Here is a 23848-nt window from a genome sequence, read left to right on the forward strand (position 1 = left end):
CCTGTAGGAGCCTGAGTGTTGGGGATGAGTTAAAACTCCCCTGCAGGCCACAAATAAGTGACTGGGATGATAGCTACATCTTTGTCTCTACATCTGCGCTTAATTTATACCTATCCATTATACTTATCCATCAATAGATAAGTCTATTTCTTTGTTTTTACTCAGCAAAGCCTGCTTTACTAGGAGAGAATGATTAAAACAACAAGAATAACGAAAAACTCATGACATGGGTAATTCCTTTATAATCTTATTTGGGGGGTTAAAAAAAACTATTGATTTGAACCTGCACTTTCTAAAGGTAATATTTCCTAAATCAATCACTTTATTTAAAATGCAAACAGATCTCACCTGGCATATTATTTACTTGAGAAATGACCTCTTTCTTAAGAGTGCCACCTTGGGAGCTAGCACTGAGAATTCATGGTCATCTCTTAAATTAACAATTGTTGTTACCTTTCATTTTTTTCCATAATAGATGCATACGTTGTCACTGAAGAAGAAGAAATGAAAACGACAATTCCTTCCAAACCACACAGAATTGCAGAGAACATTTAAGCAGCACAAAATTTATCACTAAAATAATGAAAGTAAAAAGGCAGACTGTTTATGTTTCACATCAATCGACAGATTATGAATGACTTTAAAATGCTAGGGTTATAGATATTGCAAACTAGCATTTTTAGACATAAGCCCTAGTAAGAAAGCAAAAAAAAAAACTGTTAACACTTAGATTGTGCAGTGATGCATATGGATACACATGCAAATACACAGTTGAGAAAATAATAAAAGAATTACACATTTCCATGAAAAGCTTCCTTCAGTTTCACTATAAGACATTTCTCCCATATAATGTATAATGATGTACCTTACAAAGGAAGTAGGATGAATCTAAACTCAGGGAAGGAGCGAGGTCTAGGTGGAGTAGAGAGAAGAGTGAGAAATGGAAAGAAGAAACACTTCAAGTAAAATTTTACTTTCTTCAATACAGTGGATCCAAAGTCATTTCAGCCAGCATGTCACCACCTACTTACACATCAACTAGGTTTGAGTGACAAAAATTGGCCAAGCCAGAAATGATGCAGTATTTGTCAAAAAGATTGAACTGCACTTTCATGTTAGTACAAAAAACCGACAGTGCATGATTATTGCCACAAGCATGAGGTTGTTTAGGGGATAATGTGAGCACCTTAACAGTAGGTAGTAATGGAAAATGTCTAACTCTCTTTCTTCCCTTTCAAGGCAGGCACTTGTAATATGCCTTGTTATCCTGCCAAACCATTTCTCACTCCAAATTCTTAGCTGAGCATATATTTTTAACTGAAGACATATACAATATTCCTCACTAAAAACCACAATATAACAAATGCGTTACTAGTCCCATGAAAATTAAACTATCATGTACTGTTTGTAATAAGGGAGCAGCTCTGTTTTGCTGTTGTGCTGCATGAAGTAGACATTGATTTCTCTATTATCTAGAGACTTCTGATGATTTGTGTATTAAAGGGCTGTAAGAATGCCCTATTGTTTTATAGAAGAACATTTTTAATTCTGGATGAATTTCTTCATTAGATCAATTCTTGATGTTAAATTTAAGATAAAGGTAACATTTACCCCATTTTAACTTTATTATTACTTTATTATTTAACTTTATTATATGTATACACGTTTCTGTCAAAAATATGCTTCTAAAAGCTTAGATTTCCAAATTTGACTCTCTTAGAGCCATTTTCATAATTGAGGCACTTCTAACTCATCTTCTTAAAAAATAAGGGATTGATCAACCAACTCTGGAGTATGTTTTGAAAATCTTTTCACTACACAACTAATAACTGATTTGACTAAGCAGAGCTTTAAAAATGGGCTTACTGGTTATTTACAAAATTATAATTATAAAAATGTTATCACTGAGATAAAAGGAGATCAGCTAAAAGAGTAGAAATCAAATTAACTACCCAGGATAATTAGCATCATACTTAAGGACTGGAACAGCTTAGGGAATGAATCACTAACAATTCTCCCTACCTTTGTTTTAATAATAGGCAATTGTACAGTCATCTTCTTCAGATGATATTTGTACTGCTGTTCTTAATAAAACAACTCAGTCTTGCTGACCTACTTTTTAGTTTATAATAACATTCCAGTAAAATCTGAAAGGGTAGAAACATTTATTTTCTTCTCTTCACTGAAAGAGAGATAGGTGCTTTATCTCCCCTGTGCTACTGAAAATCCTTGAAAGTCTAAATATTTAAGTTTGTCCTACAAAGGCATCTGACTCGAGGGTTTAAAAAATCAGGGTAATTATTTTTGCTCATTGCCAAAACACTCAAGTGTAGAACTTGTTAAAAAAAGTTTAAAAATAAGTTGTTCTAATTGGATGTTGTAGTAAGATATCAAGGTAATACTGATATGTAAATATATATATATAGTGTGTGTATATATATACACACTATAGATATATGCATATCAATGTATACTAGATATATATGTATGTATATGATATGCACATACATATGCACATATGTACATGTATGTGACATGTACCTATATGTGGGTACATATGTGTGTATATGACATATATTCTATATCTAGCATATATACATATATATATATTCACACACACACACACACACTATAGGTATATCAATATATTCCAAAGAATGGGCACACCAGCACTGCTAATCATTGGGCCATATGCTCAGGTCCTTCTCCTGTCATCCTGTGGAGGCATCTGAAGGGTGCATATACAGCATATGAGCACCAGGAACCACTGGGGTGAGGGACAATGAGAAGTAAGAGAGCAATAAAGGGAAGAATATAGAAATATGCTCAACACACATTAGCTTACTTTCAAGTATGCCTGGGATTTACTGATGAAAACCAACAGTAAACTACATTTGATTCTGCCCTTAGCATAATGCTCTGAGCTACCCATTCTGGGGAACAATTAAAATGCAGCTACAGAAATCACAATTCAACAAACTGATCACACTTCGTAAATCACATATTGAACAAATTTAAATACTTGTGAACACAAAACAATCTGCCACATATTTTTAAGTTATCTCCATGTAAAATAATTACCAGTTTCTGCCCTTGAGCAGGGAGGCTTGAGTAATCAGAATAGTTCATGCAATAAGATACTAACATATACAGTGTAATTTTTCCTACAAGAGTATAATTTCTAAAAATGTGGCTGAAAGAAACTTACTTCAATTTCCAACTCAAGGAAATTATAGTATACTCATGACTTTCAGAAGAGGAATTAAATGGTGATGACACTTAAATCTGTATATCCTGCTCTCTGCCCTCTCTATGAACCATAAACCCAGAAAAATAACTGCCTAACCCAATGCCTCATTTCTAAAAATAAGCACAGATTTGCCTTCTAAAACTTTCCCCAATGTTTGAGCCCTTCAAGTTAAAACCTGTCACTATACCTTAATGTTCCAAGCCAGAATTCCCTTCCAATGTGTCACCAAGTTCTACTGATTCTACCTATCAAATCTCTTTCAACACCTGTCTCCTCATTGGAATTCTTATCTCCTCTGCTTCAGTTCAAGCACTGATCAATTTTTGCTTAGACTGAAGTGGCAGCCTTCTAATCTCTCTGAAATCTCCTTTCAGTCCTTTTCTTAAACTATCATTAGAGAAATCCTTAGAAAACACAAATTATTCTAAGCATTTTAATAAACATTCAAACAATTTATTCTCTAAAAAATGTATTCCCTTACATAAAATATTTTAATGTATTAATTAAGAATTAAGATGAACTGATGGATGAATAAAAAGATGTAAAGGTAGATCAACATGTGATATAGCAAATACAGCAAAGGTAAATTATAGTGGTGGGCATATGAGTGTTCACTGTATAATTCCTTCAGGTTTCTGCATGTTTGTAGTTTTTAAAATATTAGAGGAAAAATATCTTTAATGAAATGACTTTTAATGTAGTAATGGCTAATATTTACTAGGGACTTCTTATGTGTCATAAGTAAGCACTCTGCAGGAGTCATCTCCATTGATGTGAAGGAAAAATGTTTAATATTGTAAACATGTATGTGGCTATCCAGAAAGAAGAGGGAGTGGGGAGGGAAAAATAAACCCTCATTTGTAGCACTCAAAATTTCAGTGCTGTAATGTTGCCACTATGGTAAAAACTAGGAAGAGGTGAGCATTAGAGGATCATTATATAGTATTTCCAACATACAGATAAAATAAACATAAATAACCTCAAGAATAGAAATAATAGTATAATATATTAAAATAACTAGGAGGTTTAAGTGCATGTTCCTTTGTTTAAAATATACTTGTAAATATATATAAATTTATTTCAAAATAATCATTTCACAACCAGCTGGCAAAATTCCTGCAAATTTAATAAATTGATTGTTAGCTTTAGTACATGCCCAAATAGCTCAAAAATATCAAATTGGGCAGGTTCAGTTATTGATTTTTATTTTATAGATGAAGAAGTGAAACATTACATTAAATTACTTGCACATTAGTAAGGATTACAGCAAGATTTGAACCTAGACTTTACTGGCTCTCAAACCTTAAGATAACCACCTATTTTACTGATTGGCTGCTTGATGAAATTATACTCACATTTTAGAGATGTTTTGTGCACTCGCAGAGCCTAAAAGCACATCTATTATACAGCTTATTGGTTTAATTATTAACCTGCATGTCTACCTTCTAACCATTCTGGGCAGCTCAACACAGAAATGCATTCAGGCAGCCTCAGTTTGCATTTATGAGTTTACACTAGTGCCTGACACATAGCAAGTACTCAGTACTTGTGAGCTACTGTAATCATAATTCTCTAGACTTTGAGTAGCTAGAGAACAGAGTTTTTATCTTAGAATATCCAGTAATTTAGACAGAGTCTGGAATGCAGGAGATACTCATGTAAAAGAAAAGCTTAAAAAGTCTTGGTTTTTCTCCTACAATAGCTGTTTGATATTGATCAAATCACTTCCCTGTTGAGACTAAATGCCCAGAGTGGTGATTAATAAAGGAGTTGGACTTGATTAATTATAAAGCACTTTGTTGCACTAAAACCATGTGATTGGCCTTGATGGTGTCAGTAAAGCACATTGATACAATACTTTCAAAAAGTAGTTCAATAGTATTTGTCAAGAACTTTTCAGTTATGTGGAAAAAAGGTACATTCATGATCTTCACTGCGGTGTTTACAATGGCCAATCATGGGAGTTAGTCCAAACTTTCAGTAACATAAGAATGGTTACATACATTCTTTATATATATATCCAACAGAATATTAAGCAGTCATTTAAAGTGATCGTGATAATGTTCTGTAGAAACAAAGGAAATGGGTTGGAATGATGGCAATTACAATAAGCAGAATATAGAACTGTATATACTTTGTACTTTACAACTAAAATACTCCCAGGCACAGATAAAAATAATAGTGCATTGACAAAAATGACAGTAGTTTTGTAAACATTCTAAAATAATGAGTTGTTTTCTAAATTCTAGTTGCAACATTTGATGTGTTGTTTTAATATATACATAATTTAAAAAAATAATTTGGGTACATAAGCTCTATGCAGTCTTTACAGAATATGGGACTTCCAGCAAGGGCCCTCCAAAGAGATCAAGCTTAAGGATAGCTAGTTCACCCATGTCACATTTTCTCCACCTAAACAGAAAGGAGTTGGCTGTTGTAGAAAGAAAACTCTAAATCAGTATCTGCCCCCCACCCCAAATAAAAGCACAACATCCAAACACGCACAATGCACACACATGCATGAAATGCAAAATTAGCTGGAGGAGAGAGATGGAGAAGCAAGAAAGAGGACTCTGGGAACAATGACTCTGCTTTAATATTCTTCACTAATATAATTTTTAAGGTGGTATCTAAATTTTTAAAATTAATTACTCTTAAAAGGAGAGTGTGTACATATATATATATATATATATATGCATATGTGTGTGTATATTCCTTGTATTAGCAAAATATATTATAGGTTCATATGTAACAAAAATATGATTTTTAGTAAATTTTGGGTAGGTTGAATAACAAGACAGAATATAGCAACTGCTTAAAATAATTTAATTAACAGGTAATAATAAACGGTTTCATGATTGCTTATTATTATTTTGTTGTAGTGAGGGACTATGTAGAAGTGGGAAATAATAACATAGCCAAAGAATGAAAGATGAGTTCTTTAAACTTAACTTCACTGAGATGATTTTGCTGAGACAATTAAAATGGACATCACTCAATGATTTCTAGGCCATATCATATGTAGTGACAGCTGAATTTGCACAGATCTTGCTTAGGGTGACATAAAAGACATTAATTTCTGCACTTTGAAGTTCATTTTTTACCGGGTTCACAAAGTTTACTATAAATTAGAAGACTTGAGATTAGAATTCACTCATTTGCTTTTTCCTTTGAATATGTTTTTTTTCCCTCTGCAGTTTACATTCAGGTTGGTGGAAAGGAAAGAGAATTGAAGAGTTATCCTCCAGCAATTATTAGCTATGATAAGGCCATACCTTGCAGGAAGACAATGAAGACCAGAAAGTGAGATCCTAAGCTGATGAGTCCATGTAGTAATGAGTCAAATTAAATGATGAAAATAATGACATTCATCCATATGTCATTTTTTTCCATCAAGAAATTGAACAGAATGACCAACACTCCCTCAAAATGCTAATTATACCTAGGATGGGTATGGATAAGTAAGACCAAAAAGTAATTAAGAAGCTGTCCTCCTCCCCCAACAACCTCTACCAAGAAAATGTGACTGCATTTTATTTCTGTCAGAACCTGATGTAGAGATTTCTTTCATATTTCAAAACAAAGAAAAGAAATCACAATTCAACAAAAGATATGAATAGGGAGTGAGAATTGAAGACAGAAGTAAATTCTCTAGGTAAAGAGAAAGATAATCAAGAGCAAGTCTATACCTCATAGTGACCCCAATAGCACCATCAAAGAAAAGTCTCAAACTCACATGCTAGATCTCTTGAACCTGTCTTTGTGACTAACACATCCCTTAGAGTTTGATGCCTGGATCTATATCTTTAAAATTCTATCTAGGTCATTTTCTTCATCATATCCTCCTGATGTTATCATCATTTAAGACATTATAAATACACCATTTTACTTTTAAAGCCATTTCTACTTCCTGATATCAAATAAAAAACCTAGGACTTGAGGGGAAAGAACATTTCATGAGACTGATGCTGTTATTCAAATCATTTCTACCTGAAGATTTATTGTAGTTATGCAAAATTCAATAAAAACAAATGAAGCCAATAAAAAGAGTACTTAATGATACAGTTAACAGACTCAACATGTGGTAAAGTACTATGAATAAATAAATAAAATGCCTTTCACCAACAAGTCAGTCAGATGACACAATTTTAAGCTGGAAACAACCCAACTCTATTAGAAAAGTTAATTACATTGCTACTGATGATACCACCTATAAGGAAATGTGCCATGAATTGGGATGTATGATTAACTGTACAACCTGCTCCTGAGGTAAAACCCAAAAGGTACTGGGCAAGGCTATTTCATATTTGTTCAACTTTCATGACTCTTATGCTGGGAACTCCTAACATAATAAACCATTAGCAGAATGTATAGATGTTGATTACCTTATAAGTCAGTCTGTCTCTGTCTCTCCATTTCCATAGAAATTTAGAATAACATTTCTATATTCCCATGAACCCCAGAGGTTTAAAAAACCACAAACAACTTTGATGATATATATTAAAATATGAACTATATCTTTCATTTTAATACCTCCATCTGTCCATATAGATTTCCTATATCTGAGTAGAAAGGAAAGAGGGAAGGCAAACCACCTTTATGGTGACTACTGGCTAGACATTGTTTTATGCATTATTTCACAAGTAAGGAATTATGGATAAGGCCATGGCTTTGTTCAATGGAAGCATTAAACCAACTCTGTTTAGAAAAATTAATAGTGTTTGGGAAAAATTATTTTTGGTCAGATATTATCCCTCTCTTCTTTGGATTACTGAAGTAGGTTATATTTTTATTATATCGTTTGTTATATTTTTATTATGGTTATAACACTAGCCTGTCAATTCCTTAAGAGTAGGAATGTTGTCTTCTCAATGTTTTATCTTCTGCAGTCCTGCGTGTGGCAATGAGTACAACTTGGGCGCTCAGTAAAATTTGTGAAATAATTAAACATCTCATCAAATACACAGTAGCTCTTGAATTTGTCTCCAATCTCTCATGATTTTCCCCTCTAATACAATGTATTATACCATTTTTTTCGTGTGTATTAATATTGGACAATGCACATATTTGAAAAAGAAAAGTAATTCAAACAATAAAGTTATTCACTTATAACATATCTTTAAAATCCCCTTATAAAAGCGACCTTCCTGATTATTATGAATGATGATATTTTCCAGGAATTTATGGATTTCCTATTGCCGATTTGAAATGAGAAAGATGCTGTAGAGAAGACAACTATCTATCTAGCTAGCTAGCTAGTTAGCTAGCTGTAGAGAAGACATCAATTATCTATCTATCTATCTATCTATCTATCTATCTATCTATCTATCTATCTATCTATCTATCTGCATGTTTTCATGATGTCTCTGCTTCTAGTCCTTCCTTAGCTTCCAGAGATGGGATGATCCTTTTACAAACAAATCTAGTAATGTCAGTCTGTATCATACAAACAACTAGGTAATCATGTTAGATTATGTTATTATCCATAATATATTCTCTTTCTTTTCTAATAACAGAGCAAGATTAGTAGACATTCCTGATGAAATAGTAACCACGGTTTCTCTCAAATTTGCAGTCTACCTGAAAATTAGCAGAATGTATAGGTGTTGATCACCTATACATTATCCATTAGAGGTGGATCATGTTAGACTTAGCTGCAGCTCACCTGCCAGCCTCAGTTCTACCGAAAGCCCAGAGTTAGTCAGTGATCCACCTGAACCCATCTATTTTCAGAAACCCAAAAATATCATCAATGTTTACAAGGAGGTAAAAACATGCAGTTTGCTCTCATTTTATTCATTTCATTTTGCATTTATTCTTTTTATAGGTCTGGTCCCTAGTGACTTCTAGGAGCTGAAGTGTGAGACATTGGTTGTATAACTTTGAAGACCTATTAATTAACACAGCACTGTTAACAAAGAAAGAAGCCAACAGAAGTTTTTTTCTGAATAAATATTTTTCAAACAGAAGTATTCTCTATAGAATCTAAAAACCAAAAATTAGGTTATTACTCACAAAAAGGAAATCTAAAATGAAATTTTATTCTTAGATTCCCAAGAAAATTGAAGAACTGCTTCTATTACTTTTCTTATGGCTTTTTACCTTTAGTTTTTTTTTATTTCAATGATAATAATAGCATTGCCTTTTAAATTTCTTGCTCAAAAACAATACAAAGCCATGTAAAAATCATATATAAGAAGCTCATACATTTCAAAAAAATTTAAAGCAAGCATTGATATAAGCCAACAATTTAAATCAAATAGTAAGTCATCCTTATATTGTGAAACCGAACCAATTCTTAGAAGAGTTGTTTATTTTGTTTTAACCTCTAGGCTGAGTGTTAACGGTTACTAGTCTTTGTGACTGATAACTATCTGAAACCATAGTAAAAATCAATATATGGTACCATTTTGCTGATGATGCTACAGACTAAAGGCTAAAATTTAACTTTTCACTTTGTGGTTTCTGGTATATGCCTGAGTATTATTTTGTTTTGTTTTTCCTTCCATTTTGGATTTGGGACAAGAAAAAAATCCATTTTTAGTAAATGCTTACTTTTAAAATAAGACAATCTCCTTTTCACTGCTTCACAGATCTAACTGTTTCACTGAAAATTGCCAAGAGCATTGAACTTCAATATAAGAGTAGAGAGTAGTTTTCCCAACTGCATAAATGTATTATGTTCTGGACACTCTGAACTATTGACCTTCCCTATGAGAGAGATGCTGCTAAAATGTCAGTTAATCATAAAGCAGTTCCACAATGGGTTACCCAGAAGCAGAAGGCAATTTAAAAGAGCAATTTTAACATGCAATTGCCAAAGCATGCAACACAGACAATTTCTGATGATGGCATATTTTATTTCCATTTAATAAGAGAAAGAGAAACTGTATTTGCCTAGCTTCTATACCAGATGGTATACCCAGAGGAAATAGACACACAGAAAAAAAAAAGCAAGCATACTTTCTCTGATTGTTCACTGGAGTTTCTGAATTACTTTCCTTTTAAGACAAATTAAAAATTTATGAAGTACCTGAAGAAACATTATGTAAACAATAGCATAGGTCAGAGTATAAAGTAACAGTGAAATAATCATACCCCTCAGGTTCCTAGAGAAGCATGAGGTAGGCCTCAGTGGCTTCAGCCACCGTAGGCTGTAATTACCACCTCTCCTAAGTCAGAGACCTGAAGCAACTAATTGCAGTTACCAAATGATTATAATGCACTTTGGAAGGAAAACAAACAAACAAAGAAAAAGTTTTGGCAACCAGACAGGACATTTTCAGAAAAGGATAAAATAAAATACTTTTACACTTCAACTGTTTAAAGTATTTAAAACACAGCATATATTGGAGAGTTAAGCACTAATCAATTGGGCTTTCAATAAATGTGAAGTTGCAAATATTAACCTATGTTTTCTCAGAGAATAAGTTAGCCACGCAGACTCTATTTTTTAAAATGTACATCTCTTCCAGATTTTACTTGTGCTTTTATTTACTCATGCTATACTATTATAAGAGGAAGAAAAATCACCTATGATAGGAATAAGAGGAATAAGTATTAAGGCCGTTAAAGTCTGAGAAAAGGAGTTGAGGTCCATCTGTCTGATATTGGACAAGTCACTGTTTTGTTTTTGTTTCTTGAGTCTTAAATTCACCAACTAATAAGTGAGAAAACAATATATCTCACAGGATTGGTGTGAAAATAAAATACCATGATACATTCACTTCATATGTTGATTCTACAGTAGCATTAATCCATACTTGGCCACAAAAAAACCTACATTTTCATTTGGAAATGTAAAATTTATTTATTAATATAAATAGGGAAAAACCTTTGTATTGACTTGCTGGAAAATTAAATAATTTTTCAAATTAAATAATAATTTGACAGATTTAAATAATAATTTGACAGATTTCCATCAAATAAACAACATTTACTATTATCAGAAATAAAAGGTCAATGCCTCAAATACCTTAAAACGGAATTTTAAAAACAGTAAATTGTAAGTAACTTACTTTTTGATTGGTACTTATTTTTAAAGCCACCTAGTCTAATATGCAGGGACTATTAAAATAGCTACTTCAAAATTATCAACATTTATCCAATCAGATCATATTAATGGCAAATTCTACAACTGTAACATGGAATAGTCCCAGTCCTAATTAAAAAAGAATGGTTTATAAATCTAGTATTCAGTTCCTCTTATAGAACCAGTATTTAGGCATGCAGAATTTAACAGAATTAGATGGTAACTTCCTCCAAAGGTTATTCTTGGAGTCTCAAAGGTATTTCCCAAGATTATGAAGCATTTATAAGTTATTGCACTCTGTACTAAAATTCAGTTAATATCATAGTTAACATAAACTGTGTTCTATTTTGTTGATATGAACTTCTGGGCTGAGGCCAGTAGTGGTATTGGTAATTTCAAGTCTGGGGGACCTGAAATTTGGGGAAAGGTAAATGGATCTTAAAGAAGGGAAGTGGATGGACATACATCATAATTCTAACTAACACTGACTCTGTATTTAATTATACTATATATCAATTATGTTCCATTTCTTTTTATAGACTGTTTAAAAATTAATACAATATATGCTTCCATAAGCTTTCTTTTCTAATAACAGAGCAAGATTAGTAGACATTCCTGATGAAATAGTAACCATGGTTTCTCTCAAATTTGCAGTCTACCTGAAAATCTAGTCTATAGGTACTTCCCTCCCCAAAAATCTTGCAGACATACCTTATGAGGACATTAATTAGCTATAATAAACATGTGTGATAAAGATTCATTACATGTGAAAGATAGTTTTAAAAACAAATAAACTTAATACTGTTGGGAGTAAAAGTACAAGGGATTGAGCCTGAAAGCATTTTATGCTACAAAGAATACACAAATTAAATGTTTCTCAGAAAAAGAGTCAGATAAAAAGATAGTATAATTCCAAAATATCAAGACATTTTTAAGTTAGAAAGCAGCTATGGGCCAGGCACGGTAGCTCATGGCTGTAATTCAAGCACTTTGGTAGGCCGAGGCGGGCAGATCACTTGAGGTCAGGAGTTCGAGACCAGCTCGGCCAACATGGTGAAACCCATCTCTACAAAAATACAAAAATTAGCTGGCCATGGTAACGCATGCCTGTAATCCCAGTTACTAGGGAAGTTGAGACAGGAGAAATGCTTGAACGCAGGAGGCAGAGGTTGCAGTGAGCCAAGATCGCGCCACTGCACTCTAGCCTGGACAATAGAGCAAGACCAGAAAGCAGCTACGAGTGTAAGTTAACTGTCCTTATCCCCTCTCACATAGATAAGGCTATTCTCAGAATAAAACACTTCAAAGCACTTTATAGTAATATTTTTACTTAAACAGTCCAAAGTCCACTCAGAACATAAGCATGGGGATAAATCACTATTCATTAACATGTTTTTATCCACTTAACACAGTATAACTGGCTTTAAAACACAATAGTATTTACATGCAAGCTCCATGGCTTTCACATCTGGAACCAATTTCAAATAATTCCTAATGTGGTAATGCTAATTTTTTAAAGACCTATTTTGACGAAAATAAACAAATAAAGCAGGTGAGATACTTAAAGTAGTTTGGGCGCAGGAAGTCAAGAGGGAAATCACTGGAATATCCAATTGTCAAAATTGTTACAATTTATATATACATTATAAATGTATGTACATGTAGAAAAGTGTAATTTTATTAGAAAACATATGTATGCAATATTCTTAGTAAAATGGACTCCATAGTTATTTTTCACATTAGCATGGGATATTAATTTTGGAATAGAGAGTGAACTAACTTTTAGTTTCCAAATTGCTTCCTCTTTAAATGATTTCTCTGACTAGTTGAGATTATGGGGTCAACTTGCCTCTCCCTCAGAAAGTTTATCTTCTATCACAGAAACAATTTGTCACGTGACCCTTTCATAGACATAGAGAATATTTGAAAAGCAAATTGTATGATTTAGGCTGGGCCATGGAAATTTACCCAACATCTTCTAGCTTAAGCTCCTTTTCAACCACCAGATAAATGTCCACGGCAATCAGCAAATTATTGGACTCTCTATCATCTAAGTCTCAGGCTAATAGTTGAGAAGTTAAATGTCCTATTAGTGAACATCTTTCAGCAGGAACTTTTGATATATAAATATTATGCTGGATTTAAAAATATGTGTTGCAATACATCAGGTAACTGAATGGGTTTTGCTTGGATTGTAGCTCAGTACTCCTGGTGGGTAGCCCAACAATACTGTCAATGATAAACAGATGCTCATGAAACAAAAGACAAAATAAACACTACACTAAAAATGTACTCAAGTAACTTAGATATTTAAACTTTTCATTGGCTTTTAATTAATAGCTAACAATTCCTCCCATTATAACATGGTCAAGAACCAGGATGTCTGGTTATATATAATTTTTGACTTTTTATTTTTTGTGTTTTCTCCATATGCTATTATTTTCACTACTCAGTTTTAGTCATGAGGAAGGCAATAGAAAGGCTTAAAATGTAAGGAAAATCTCTCTGTGTTCTGCAGCTGGGTGTCAAGCTCCTGAGGTAATCCTCAACAACAGCACATTCTGAAGAAAATAGTTATCTCACCGAGGCATTGTCCAGAGTAACTTTTCTTATCCATATTGTAAGATGTGGCCTTTACACTGACTGTAACAAAATTACTGAGGGAGAGAATTTCCACGTGGTAAAAAATTATTCGGTATTTGCTTGAACTAAAATGATCTTTTCTCTCAATACTACTTTCAATTACAGCTATCAGAAATCTTTGGACTGAATATGTAGCAGGCTCACCAAAATTACCATGCCAAAAAAGGACTCTAGATTCATAATAATAATGGATTGAGAATAGAGAAGCACTCCCATGTCCTCAAATCAGTCAAATTATGACATTAGGTGATGATTTACCTAATTCATTGGAACTCTTAATAGTGCGACTATATCATATATCAAATAATAAGAACCTTCAACACTGCATGTATTAATGTGTCTTATGCTAGATTCCTTCACAAAGTAGAATGGCCTGCTACCCAGTCTTACCTGCGCATTTTGTTCTGGTGATTAGTGGAGGTCCTGGGAGCCCTGTTCCACCTTCACCAGGTCTTGTAAGTAGAACTCGGATCTCATATTCGGTATCTGGATCTAAATGCCATAATTTGTAAGTTGGAGCATTGACTGCGTGGGTTTCTGTCCAGGATCCTGATGTCATTCGGTACTCTACTTCTTTTAGGATGATAGGACCATCGCCAATGATTGAGTTGGCATTTAGTTGGATCAGCAAATATGTAGGACCAACACCAAGCAGCTGAGGAGGAGCAATGGGTCTTGGCGGTTCTAGGAGAGATGAGTGTGCACTTCAATTAGTAAGATTTAAAATAATACATAGGTGTATTAGTGTCTAATAAGGCCTAAGTGCTTAATGGATCATTTATTAGATATGCATAATAAATACTTTAAAGAAAACTAGAAGATGCATGATCTGACAACTGTACTTTTAAAGAATATATCATTTTGCAGGTGCATATGACCATTTTAATATAATTTTTCCTGTATTGAAAACACATTTTTTCAGGAGATCACCTTGAAAAGTCACAGTATACAAAGGAAATAAAAAAGAAAATATTTAGATATGGATAGCTCTAATGAGCTACTAAGAGAGTAGAGTTGATCTTTGACAATTTATTTCATTCACAAACTATGCCCAAGAGGTATTTTTCTTTTTGCTTTCCTTGTTACTTCTTCACAGTTTCTACAGATGAGTAAAGGAAGAAAGAATAACATAACTGAACTCAGAAACTGATGCCAGGTGCTAACTTGCTTCTATAAACCTGCCTCACAGTGTGACAAATTTAAATTTACACCTAGGCACAGTCACAAATCACTAAACATCACTGCTCTTTGGGAGCAGCATAAGGTAAGGCAATTCACCAACTATTAAACTCAAATGTCAAAGGTGCACTATAATTTAATCTTGGATATCTTAAGATATTTTGCTTGAAACTTTGGAAAACATTATTTCAATGTTTGGATTTACAGAAATGATGAATGATATATTAAGGCACTTTTTTTTTCTTTCATTAGAACAATGTCACTGAAATGAGACACCGAACTTCATGAAGGACTCAACAGCTATAGCTCTGTTCATATGGTCTTTCCACAAGGGATAACTCATGAAGTTCTTTGAATTCCTGGAACACTTCTCACTTTTCTCAGGAAAGTCAAAAGACCTAAAGAAAGTGTTAATCTTAATAAAGTAGTAATTGCTCAAAAATTGATTTAAAAGTTTTTTTTAAGAGTTGGAGCGAATCACATAAACTATTAAACACAACCACAAAATGCTCCCTCACCCCAACCCACTACAGGTATGGGGTGGACTGAAGAAGGCACAAATAGAAGGAAGTCATGAGCACATAATCAATATATTTCTAGTTTTTTTTTTTATTTCAATAGCAATGCATTGCATGAAAAAAATACAATGCAAACAAGGCCTGTAGATAGGTTTTACTTTCTTATGCAGGTTTAAATGAAACAAGAATGTTCAGGTGCAGACCAGAATTTTCTTTTTAACCCTAACTGTATAAAAGTATAGTTTCTAGCTTAAAAGCCTCTGAATTACAAACAACCTTAAAATTAGGAATAAGATTACCTGGTCTGTACAGCTACACATGCTAAAGTAATTTTCAAGAAGATTCTTTCAAAATTCATATGATAAATATTAATTGAGTAGCTATTAATTGTTAGGCTGTCCTACACATTGGGTATCCATATAACATTGTAGGGGAGACATAATAAAAAGAAATCAATGAATTCATTATTTTAAACTGAAATTTATATGGGAAACGAAAAGAAGACTCTGATAAATAATGAATGTAATATCAATATTTTTCTGTCCAAAATCACTTGAAGGACATAAGTAACTCTTCGCACGTATTCATGGCTCATTATGGCAATAACTTTTAAACTAATTATTGGTAGAACCACATGACCTTGGGATTCACTGGGCTCATGTTTAAAACAAAAACAAAACTAAGATCAAAGATGATAACATATGCTGTATGAAGTGTAAACATTTATAATTTCTATACAAAAGTGGTTAACACACGATTTATAAACTTTAACTACAACGTCCATTCCTGACAATTTGCAAATTGTTTCAACAATATGTAGTCAAAATTGCACAGTAGGTGAACTCTTCCCAATTTCATGACTGAATTCAACGGAGAAGTTATTCACAGAAGAAAAAAGTTTGAATAAAATAAACACAGTTTAGAATTTTCATTTATCAACTACGAAAGATAGAGCTAGGCATTTCATAACATGAAATTTTACCAACTGCTCTAACAACTTTTATACTCAGAGTTTTAAAAAGTTTTTGTAGACAGGGAGAAAGTTGATATATTCTCAAACCCTAAACTAAAATAAAACTGAATCGAGAAATGAACATAATAGAAAAAATGTAAATGTCTTCCGAGATTACCTAAATGCTGCACATATTTTAAGAAGCAGTCTGTATTTTGTGAATAAACTGAGTTGCCTCATATGTGCAATGTTTGTTTTCATTCCAGATGGCTCATATACTAACTAATTTAAGTAGGAAAGAATGTTAAATTCACAGCTCACTGGGGTTCTACCCCAGTGTAGGGATAGAATAAACAGGAAAAATATGCCAAGTGAATTATATATAACAAACCTTGGTTAATCATAAATTTATAGATATTCTGAAACCTGAACTTATGTGTGTATATCAAATGTTAAATCTCACCAATCAAATCTCTGCACACTCTTGCTATGGAAAATAAGGAGAAAACCTAAGAGGAGAGCAGAAGATGAGAGAGGAAGGAAAGAAAAAAATAGCCATACCACAACATAAGAAACAAGTGAAAGAAAGAAGAGAAATAAGTGAAAAAGTACAGGATAACATTAATTCCAACATTTCTATCTTGAAGGAAGTGACATATAAAAGAAAACAAAAATTTGTAGTCTGGAAACCTAATATGAAAAAAATGCTTACACGTTAATAGCTGTGTAATCTTAAATATGTTATTCAACTTTTTCATATTTTAATTTCTTCATTCGTGCACTAGGCATTATTTGAAGAAGTTTTGAAGACTCAACTCCTAAACACACCAACAAGCCCTGTGTGATGCTAGGTTGCTTTGTTCTGTTTTGCCATATAGCATATACATTTTAACACTGAAAATTAATATTCAACACTGGTGTTGTTTGTATATGAAGAAATGAGTTTGATGTAATCAGTCAAGACTTGGTCAGAAGGGTAGTAGTTCACCCTGGCCAGTTTTACATCTCACTTGCCATGGTCAGGCCAAAAATGGGGGCAGTCCAGCATCAAAGCAATTGCTCAAATTTGGAAATGTGGCAATGTTAAAAGAGGCTTAAAAGCATATATATTGATTAACAGCAAGATTTTAAGATGTAAAATCTAGCATTGAGGCTAATATACCACTACATATTAAATTTTTATTTTGGAGGTAAAAAGTAGCTTTATATTCGCATATGTATTTTGTTTTCAGGCCCTTGAGAACGATGGGGCTTATTTAGAAAATCTCTATTCATTTCAAGAAATTATGCATGAATTTTAATCAGTTCACAAATGAACAAATAATTGTTCTGCAGCAATATTAATATTCTTCATAACAGTACACAACCAGACCCAGAAGTGAGGTGTGAATAAACCCCAGTTGTACAGGAGGTATCAACTGAAGCATGCAATCCCCAAAATATAAGATAAACTTTGCCGATGCTACCAATTAACTTTCAATTAATGACTTACATTCATTATTCTAGAACTGCACCTATGATAAAACCCCAATTATATATTCAAATTGTTTTGTTTTTATTTCAAATAATTTTTAAAAGTGTCTTGAAATCAAGCAAATCATTATGGAAAAAATACTCCCATTCAGTTATTCCTATTATAATGCTATTTTACAAACACATGTGTCACTTAGCAAAATTCAGTTAACTAATAAAATGCAGAATAAGAAATAGAAGCCACAAATCCAGGAAAAGTCAGCAACAAAGTAAATGTCAAGGCAAAAAATACTTCTATATTTAATTTCCCAATTAGATAAATTAAATACCTCTCAATCCTACCTCCTTTCTAAGGGTTTTATTTGTCAATGGGGCCTTGACATAAAGTATCCTAGGATTAGTCCTACCACTATAGAAGGAGGCAATGATACTACATTATTCTCCTATGGCTGCTGCAACAAATTACTACAGACTTGGTGGCTTAAAACAACAGAAATTCTCTCCAAGTCCTGGAAGCCACAAATCTGAAATCAGTACCACTCGGTCAAAATCTAGCTGTCAGAAGGCCGTACTTCCTATAAAGCCTCTAGGAAAAAATCAGTTGATTGAGTCTTCTAACTTCTGGTGGCGCTGGTATTCCTCTCTTGTGGCCACATCCCTCCAAATTCCTTTCATTTGTTCACATTGCCTTCTCCCTCCTGTCTGTAGTCAAGTCTCCCTCTGCCTTCCATATGGATATGGATGCTTGTGATTGCAGTTAGGGCCCATATGTATAATCCAGGATCTTCTCACCATTTCAACATCCTTAACTTAATCACACCTGCAAACATCATTTTTCCATATAAGGAACATTACAGGTTCCAAGGATTAGAATCTATTTCGGGGGCATTTTTCAGCCTACCACAGACATGGACTATGATCTCATCCTTCCTCCTGCCAGATATTTCAACTCCACTTTTTCTCCAGTTGGTAGGAAGCTTGTGAGCAGAAAACACTTCACCTACAAAAGTTTCTGAGCTGGATCCAGAGTAGCAGAGTATTTAAAAGTTAAGAATTTATATATATCATATTTTTCTCTTTTTTTTTTTTTTTTTTTTTTGAGACAGGGTCTCATCTGTTACCCAGGCTGGAGTGCAATGGAGCGGTCTCGGCTCACTGCAACCTCCGCCTCCTGGGTTAAAGCTATTCTCCTGCCTCAGCCTCCCAAATAGCTGGGACTACAGGTGCATGCCACCACACCCGGCTAATTTTTGTATTTTTTAGTAGAGACGGGGTTTCACTATATTGGCCAGGCAGGTCTCAAACTCCTGACCTCGTGACCCGCCCACCTCGGCCTCCCAAAGTGCTGGGATTACAGGTGTGAGCCACCATACCCGGCCCATATTTTTCTTTTTACTATTTATTGTAAAAGGGATAAACAGAGATGATGAAAATTATGTTTTACAGGAGTCCACTGCTCTATTAACACATTCAACATTAGAATGTCTGCCTTGCAGACGGAATTTTTTTATTTGTTACCATTTGTTTACTTAAATGAAAGAATCACTTTGAAGTCAGTTTTACTCTGTTTCTTTATAATTTCTCTCACTAAATTTTTTTTTTTTTTTTTTTTTTTTTTTTTTGAGATGGAGTCTCGCTCTGTCGCCCAGGCTGGAGTGCAGTGGCACAATCTCGGCTCACTGCAAGCTCCGCCTCCCGGGTTCACGCCATTCTCCTGCCTCAGCCTCTCCGAGTAGCTGGGACTACAGGCATCCGCCACCACGCCCGGCTACTTTTTTGTATTTTTTAGTAGAGATGGGGTTTCACCATGGTCTCGATCTCCCAAAGTGCTGGGATTACAAGCGTGAGCCACCGCGCCCGGCCTCCCTCACTAAAATTTTTATCCAGTTCTGGTTCCTGTTAGACAACAAATTCACAATGCTTCTCATTGTTTAATTTTCTTCCCCATCACCTACTAGAAGTGCAAGTAAATGGACATGAAGGAGGCTAAGGGGAAGAAGAACGACATCATTGGACCATCTAATTCAGGCCTTTATCAGCTACTCTACAGTAATTTTTAAATGATTTTAAATTATGTCAACAAGTTGGTAACATAATTTAATAAATTCTTGAGCATTTCAAGAAACTTAATATTACTGATGAATAAAAAGATGACCTTTGCTCCCATAACAAACGGAAAGCAGGTTATTCATATTTAGAAGCAATTTATTTGGATATTTAATATCATATGTATAACACAATTTAACTTTTCCTTAGATGTTAAAATAAGAAGTGTACATTTGAAAATTTTAGATTTAATAAGGTTTCTCCTACACTGCCAGTTTAAAAACTGCAACCCAGATATATTTATGAGAATTCTTTCATGATTTCACACTGTTATTTTTCTGATACTTCAAATTTTCAGTTCTCACAAGTTCCTTAGGCAGCCAAACAACTCATCATAAATTTAGCTCATATTTTAGCTCACAATGTAGTCAGCAAATTCTATAAATTTTTTAATCTAAATTACTATTAAGTTTTATTTACTTTGTACACTGATAGAATTGAGTTAAATTTGTTTTTATTATGTTAAAATATATTATTAAGCCCATCAATTCAAGTGACAGATATCTTTTTTTTTTTTTTTTCCACAGAGTCTCGCTCTGTTATCCAGGCTGGAGTGCAGTGGTGTGATCTTGGCTCACCACAACCTTGGCCTCCCAGAGTCAAGCAATTCTCCTGCCTCAGCCTCCCAAGTAGCTGGGATTACAGATACATGCCACCATGCCTGGCTAATTTTTGTATTTTTAGTAGAGATGGGCCAGGCTGGTCTGAAACTCCTGACCGCAGGTGATCTGCCCACCTCGGCCTCCCAGAGTGCTGGGATTACAGTTGTGAGCCACCAGGCCTGGCCTGGAGACCTTTTTCAAATCATATTACTCAGGTGGCTCATGAGCTTTACTGGTTAAATAAAGTTAATGCTAAGACACCACAAAGTTTGGGTGTTGGCTGACCTGAAGCCCCTATGTCAGTACCTATGTAGGTAACAATCAGAAGGAGCTACCACTATCTATTATCATCTCTATGAAAATTCAATAGGTGTCTGCCTATAGCTATGATGAACTAAAGAAAGAGTATGTACTGTGCCCCACTGCCTATGCTTACAATATTTCACACACGAGTAACTTCTGAGAACCATGAAATAAGCACACATGATTTCACAGTGGTAAGTAGGTAGAAAACTTTAGATAAAAGGGGAAAAAAGAATTACAAATAATAAAGTGTCTATTTAATGGGATATTATATGTTTGTTTATACTATATTTTTATTACTGTTAATTATATTCAGCTAAACAGAGTTTCTTCACTCTCTCCCAGTGGCTCCCTACTGGGGGCAATTATTCAAAAGCCAGGCATAGAAAGACAAATACTACATGATCTCACTTATATGTGAAATCTAAAAAACTTGAACTCATAGAAGCAGAGAGTAGAATGGTGGTTACCAGGGGCACCAGGGCAGGGCAGGGCAGGGCGGGGAGTTTGTAGGGAAATGGAGAGACATTCAAAGTGTATGGAGTTTGTTCAGACAAATAAGTTTTGGAGATCTACTATAACTATAATATAGATAAGTATAATTAATAATAATGTATTATATACTTCAACATTTCTACGAGAGTAGATATTAAATATTCTCACCACAAATAAATGGTGAGATGATAAATATATGTTAATTAGCTTGATAATTATTTCAAATTAGTTTTGGAGATCTACTATAACTATAATATAGATAAGTATAATTAATAATAATGTATTATATACTTCAACATTTCTACGAGAGTAGATATTAAATATTCTCACCACAAATAAATGGTGAGATGATAAATATATGTTAATTAGCTTGATAATTATTTCAAATTGTATACATATACCAAAAGACCACATTGTACAACTTAAATATATTCAATTTTATTTGTTAATTATAACTTAATAAGTCTGAAAAGGAAAAAAAATCTCTAGTCCAAAACAATAATAGGTTCCTCTGGAACAGCTCAACAATGTAGAAAATAATTTTAACAATGCTGAAAACAATAAATTCACCACTTATCCCTACCTAAAACTGTATCCCTTATATTTCCATTTTTCAAAAGGGCAATGGAGCAGAATTTTGAGGAGGAGAGTGCAAGCTCTGTGGCTGTGGCAGTGATCATTTATTCACACCGGCTTGACTGTGGCCAGGGAAACACAGGGAAATGGGCACGTGAGTACACGAATTGCTCATAGGCAAGTGAACTGATAACAATACTTTTGGAAAATAATTTATGCATCAAGAAATAAATATGTGTAAAGTAACAACACTTTGGGAAATTTATCACAAGGAGATACTTTCAGTCTTTGCTTAAAAGTAAAGTAAAAATTTGATCAAAATAATCAATGATGGGAAAATGGGAGGTAAATCATGGTGTAACTTCTCAACAGAACACAAGTTATAAAGATTATTAGTTTTCACTTTCAAAAGTAAAAAGCATATCCCTGAAAAAACAAAATCAGCAACCACCAAAAACAGAAGAAAATATACCAAAAAGTTAATAGCAGTGACCAGGGAACTCCAGGACCATGAGTGACTTAGCTTTTTCTTTTATCCTTGTTTTTCAATACAATTTGTTATGTGCTCACAAAACATTCTCATCATTACATTCCCAGTGTTGCTTTCAGCACCTGACAAAGTTCAATACTATTATTATAGAATGAATGATTGCCTTAACAATGCCCCAAAGAAAAAAAGTTACCCATGCCACCGTAAGAAAAACTTATCAGCTGGGAGTAGTGGCTCATGCCTGTAATCCTAGCATTTTAGGAGGCTGAGGAGGGCAAATCGCTTGAGCCCAGGAGTTTGAGACCAGGCTGCGCAACATGGTGAAATCCCATCTCCACAAAAAATAGAGAAATTAGCCAGGTGTGGTGGCAGCTGTGGTCCCAGCTACTCGGGAGGCTGAGATGGGAAGATCACCTGAGCCTGGGAAAGTTGAGGCTGCAGTGAACCAGGATCATGCTACTGCACTCCAGCGTGGGCAACAGAATGAGACCCTATATCAGAAAAAGGGAAGGGAAGGGAAGGGGAGTGAAGGGGAGGGGAGGGCAGGGAGGAAGCGGGGAGGGGAGGGGAGGGGAGGGAGGAAGGGAGGAAGGGAAGAAGGCAGGAAGGGAGGAAGGGAGGAAGGGAGGAAGGGAAGAAGGGAGGAAGAGAGGAAGGGAAGAAGGGAGGAAGGGAGGAAGGGAAGAAGGGAAGAAGGGAGGAAGAGAGGAAGGGAAGAAGGGAGGAAGGGAAGAAGGGAGAGGGGGAAGGAGGGAAGGAAGGAAGGAAAAAAACTACGTAAATTCTACCTATTCCATATTTTAAAATGTACACTTCAATGTAAGAATCGACACTTGGAGAACACAATACCCAAACTTTATTTATTTACTTATTTAATTTTCAGGTGTTAACATTAAGCCCTTAAAAAGTAAGATTTAACATCTCACGCTCTGAACAATGTAGCAAGCCAAATGCCCTGACACTGATACATAGCACCTACAAATTGTTACTCTTTAATTAAAAGAGTTAGTTGACCAGAACAAAAGAACACATTCTAAGCAACTGCTTAGTGACCTAGTGGAATCAAATGATTTATCCAGCTTGTAAAAAAAAAAAGGCACAGCTACAATTCTAGCATTAATTTTTTTTTGCCTTTTTGACAAATCACACCAATTAAAATGTTTTAAGTATTTTCCATGTGAAGAAAACACTCCGATTTATATATTTTAAAACTAATTTGAATATACAAG

At 34.2% G+C, this 23848-nt stretch overlaps 1 protein-coding gene across 10 annotated transcripts in view; it reads right to left on the reverse strand.

Annotated features, from left to right (window-relative positions):
* PTPRK (protein tyrosine phosphatase receptor type K) overlaps window positions 1-23848 on the reverse strand; it is a 554088-nt gene that overhangs the window by 201022 nt on the left and 329218 nt on the right. For all 10 annotated transcript variants that reach the window (XM_030809659.1, XM_030809654.1, XM_030809655.1 and 7 more), the window contains exon 7: window positions 14316-14609. In XM_030809659.1, coding sequence (XP_030665519.1) covers window positions 14316-14609 — 294 coding nt within the window. The remainder of the gene's footprint in view (window positions 1-14315; window positions 14610-23848) is intronic.

The sequence above is a fragment of the Nomascus leucogenys genome, chromosome 3 (assembly GCF_006542625.1).
Source record: "Nomascus leucogenys isolate Asia chromosome 3, Asia_NLE_v1, whole genome shotgun sequence".
NCBI classification, from domain to species: Eukaryota; Metazoa; Chordata; class Mammalia; order Primates; family Hylobatidae; genus Nomascus; species Nomascus leucogenys.